This window comes from Labrus mixtus, chromosome 20 (assembly GCF_963584025.1).
Source record: "Labrus mixtus chromosome 20, fLabMix1.1, whole genome shotgun sequence".
NCBI classification, from domain to species: domain Eukaryota; kingdom Metazoa; phylum Chordata; class Actinopteri; order Labriformes; family Labridae; genus Labrus; species Labrus mixtus.
In genome coordinates this window covers 13,978,441-13,982,047 of record NC_083631.1, presented here as the reverse complement: position 1 = coordinate 13,982,047, position 3,607 = coordinate 13,978,441, and the positions used below count along the sequence as shown (strand labels likewise).

Below are 3,607 nucleotides of genomic sequence, written 5' to 3'. Positions count from 1 at the left end.
TGCTTTTTGCTTTGTGTGGATTTTTTTTCTTTTTCTTCCACTCAGTGCATGCTTTCATTATTACTGATGAACAGTAATCATTTTTTAATCTCTTAGCTCGATCCATCCAAATCTAATGAGTAGCAACAGATGGAATATCTGCATAGATGTTTTTTTAATCACCATGATGACAATGTTGTTCTTCGCTGGCTGTGGTACTCTCCGTCTTCCTCTGAAATGTGTGGTTTTTGGAATTGCAAGATATTTAACAAAATAAGGAGGTACTCCCTCCGTCAATAAATGGTTAAATGTTTGGATCCTTGGGTTTCAATTTGAACGACGGTAAAAAAAAACTCTATTGTCAAGTCATCTTTTTATTTCCTAATCAGTTGAAAATGATCATATTTATATTAAGTTAGGGAACAGAAGTTTTTTCATGGAACACAATAAGGATAAGGTCTCTCCAGAGACATCTGTCTTGACTTGTTCAATTTTCTTGTTTTTTTCTGTTGCACAATACCACAAACATGTCATTCCTGGTCCGCCTTAGACAGACAGTCAGCTGGATTTTGTACCCACAATCCTGTAGGAGTGTGCTGAGTCAATGATCCTTTCCACCAAACACATCGGGATCTGATGGGATTTTTCCACTCGGCCACAGACTAAGGTGTGGCAGTTTCATCTCCCGGGAAAACATTGGAATATTTGTTCTCCCCGTCTTTTTGTGTTGGTGACAAATGTGTGTTCAGAGAGGGTGTGTACAGTGCTACTGGGGTCGTGTTGCAAGTGGGAGGTTTTCCTTGGAATTGGCACGCATCTTAGTAAAAAATAAAAAAAACGGCTTCGGGCACCTCCCTTTAACATAACTTTTACCAGTTTGGAACTTGGGAGCGGCAGCAGAGGTTCTCAGAAGGTAAGTCATTTAAAATATTTGGTTAAAAAGTCAGTTCAGGGAATGGCTCATTAGCACATAACTCTCAAGATAAAAGTAATTTGTAGAGTCATACAGAAGCCTGACGGGGCATTTGTTTGATTTGTATATTATATCTGTTGATAAAGGGGTAATCACTTCTCCAGTGTTTTCACTCTAACTTCATTATTGCATGCTACTTAGTGCTGTAATTAAAGAGGTGCACTCTCTAATGAGGCAAAGACACTCTGCAGCTATTCTCTGATTGTTCACAACTGTTCTGAAATCTCATTAGCCTCTGAAATGCATCATTCATACCCGGTTCCAGTCTACGTGCTCCTCTGAAGGTCAATGTAAGCATGTCAGCAGAGCACGGGTCAGGAGGATATTTATATCATAATAAGTGTGATTCTTAGTCAGTACTTGTCTTTAGGAGTGGAGGAAGTGTTGGTCACAGCTGTTCTATTGTGCGCTTTAGCGACTTAACATAATACATACTCCTTTTTTGCAAGCAGATCTCACAAACAGTTCAACATGACAGAGTCAGCTGAAGCTGTAGCAGCCGATGTGGCGAGCAAGAGGAGTGTAACCATTGAAATCTCAAATATCACCAATAACTACTGCCTCATGAACCCTAGGTAAGCCCAAACTGTGCTTTGAGACATGTATTCAAAGGTGAAATATATACCACATAATATGTATAATGCATGTGTCTGTTCTTGTACTGCTTAGGGTATACCTCGACAATGGGGAAACATACAACCCACCCCAGCCAACAGTGCGCCCTCTAAATACAGAGGTGTGCACTTTCACTAAGTCTGGTGGCAAAGCAACTGGAAGTGTCGGCGTGTTTACCTACGATCTTTACGAGAGGTCTGCGAACGACTACATTGAGACTGTGGCCATGATGTTCTCGGTTCCCTGGGACTACAACCTGTACAAGAACTGGTTTTCAGTGGGCATCTATAAAAAGGGCCGTGAGTGTGATGAGGCTCTGTTCAAAGAAATGTACTACGAGAAGAAGCAGAAAGAACATGGCTTTGTCAGGGAGGAAGCCACTGGATCCGGAATTAATTATGTGGGTGACTACCTAGATATCAAAGCCACCATGGGGCCCCTGGGCAAAGCCATCATGAAGGTGGAGGTGTGGGATAAGCTTTTCACACCAGTAGGCCAGCAGCAATACTAACCCCCCCCCAGTAGGCCAGCAGCAATACTAACCCCCCCCAGTAGGCCAGCAGCAATACTAACCCCCCTCCCCCCCCCCCCCCTTACTAATGTTTCTGTCATCAGTCCCGCAGCAGAATTCATCCCTCCATCTCCAGCTTTTCCCCTTTGAGACTCATTCTAAAACAGCCAATTCACACGATTTCACAGATGTATTGTTGCCGACATGTGTCTGTATACTGAGGTATTACCCTTCAGTTAATCTGCTTAACATCAGAGTTTAGTTTGTGTCTAAATCCAGGCTGCAGTAACCCCCCTTCATAGCAGATACCTCCGTCTGTTTCAATGGCATCCGGCTTTAAAGCGGCATCTTTAGAAAAGAAAATCAGAGGATGACTCACAGGAGGATGCGGGCACATAGATTAATCAAACATTGTGAGCTTGTCTGTGTTTACCTTGACACTGTAGTCGGAGGAATAAAATGAACCTTTCTCTCTGAAGCTTTTTGTGTACGTCTTTTTGATTGGGTTTGGAAGGGCGCAAAAGTGCTTAGGAGGAGACTTTGAAGTAAAATTTAGATTCAAACTGAACATACAGCATGGGAGGCGGTTTTTCCCCACAGGGGCTGTGTGAGAGCAGCAGGGACACGCCCTTTCTCATGTTACACAGCATCAAACAACTATAGTGCTAATAACATATTTACAGTATACAAAAAAGATGATGTGTATGTGAATACATTTTCATGTGAACATCTAACGCTAAGCAAATTCAATAGGAGTTTAATACATTTCATATTTAAGCTGTTTTGAAAAGAATATGAGTTGTAAAAAAAAAAATGGGTGGGTGTTTTTCTAAATCATCATGACCTGTTACAGTATATGAACTTGTAGAATTATTTTATATATTTTATCAAAGAAACCATCAGTTGATTTTAAAATGCTGCTAATGTACAGTAAGTAGACATAAGGACACCAGAGAATGAACAATATCATACCTCCATATGTGCAGCACATTTAAACCTAACTGTCTCCTTGAAAACATTAATGAAAACATACCAAAGTATATCTCAAGAAAAGCATATGAATTAAAAATCTGTTACAAATGCTGCCAGTTTTGCAGTGTTGCTAACTTTTGACATAAAAGGTGTTTTTTTTTCTGCTTTGTCTTTATAGCAGAACTCGAGGGAACATTCAAACGCATTCACAGATACACTTGTTATTTTTGAGGCAGTAAACTCAAGGAGAGAACCAATGGATACAGATTTAGATTTACAGCAGTTTTGATTCTGGCAGTGCTAAATGACACAGGGATACACACAGGTGACGACCTCTTTATTGCGCTCTCTAAAGCTTTATTGTTGTTTAAGTGTGCAGAAATGACTATCTTCATTTGTTATTTGGTCATCAAATGACTTGTTTTGCAGTAATGGATCAACCAATTTTGATGAGCTACAGTCATTAACCTGAGGAAAATATGGGGCTCAGAGGCAGGAGGCAGTGTATGCTCTCTTCATTCACATTGCAGATGGAGTTATGAGGTTCCCAGATTCTA

General features: G+C 40.6%; 1 protein-coding gene across 1 annotated transcript; it reads left to right on the top strand.

Moving 5' to 3' along the window:
- The first annotated feature begins 655 nt into the window (after positions 1-655).
- On the top strand, positions 656-2,556 carry apnl (actinoporin-like protein). Its single transcript, XM_061026528.1, has 3 exons — positions 656-892; positions 1,405-1,527; positions 1,622-2,556. The coding sequence occupies exons 2-3, from the start codon at positions 1,424-1,426 to the stop codon at positions 2,076-2,078; spliced, it is 561 nt and encodes a 186-aa protein (XP_060882511.1). The 5' UTR covers positions 656-892; positions 1,405-1,423; the 3' UTR covers positions 2,079-2,556.
- Positions 2,557-3,607: the final 1,051 nt, after the last annotated feature.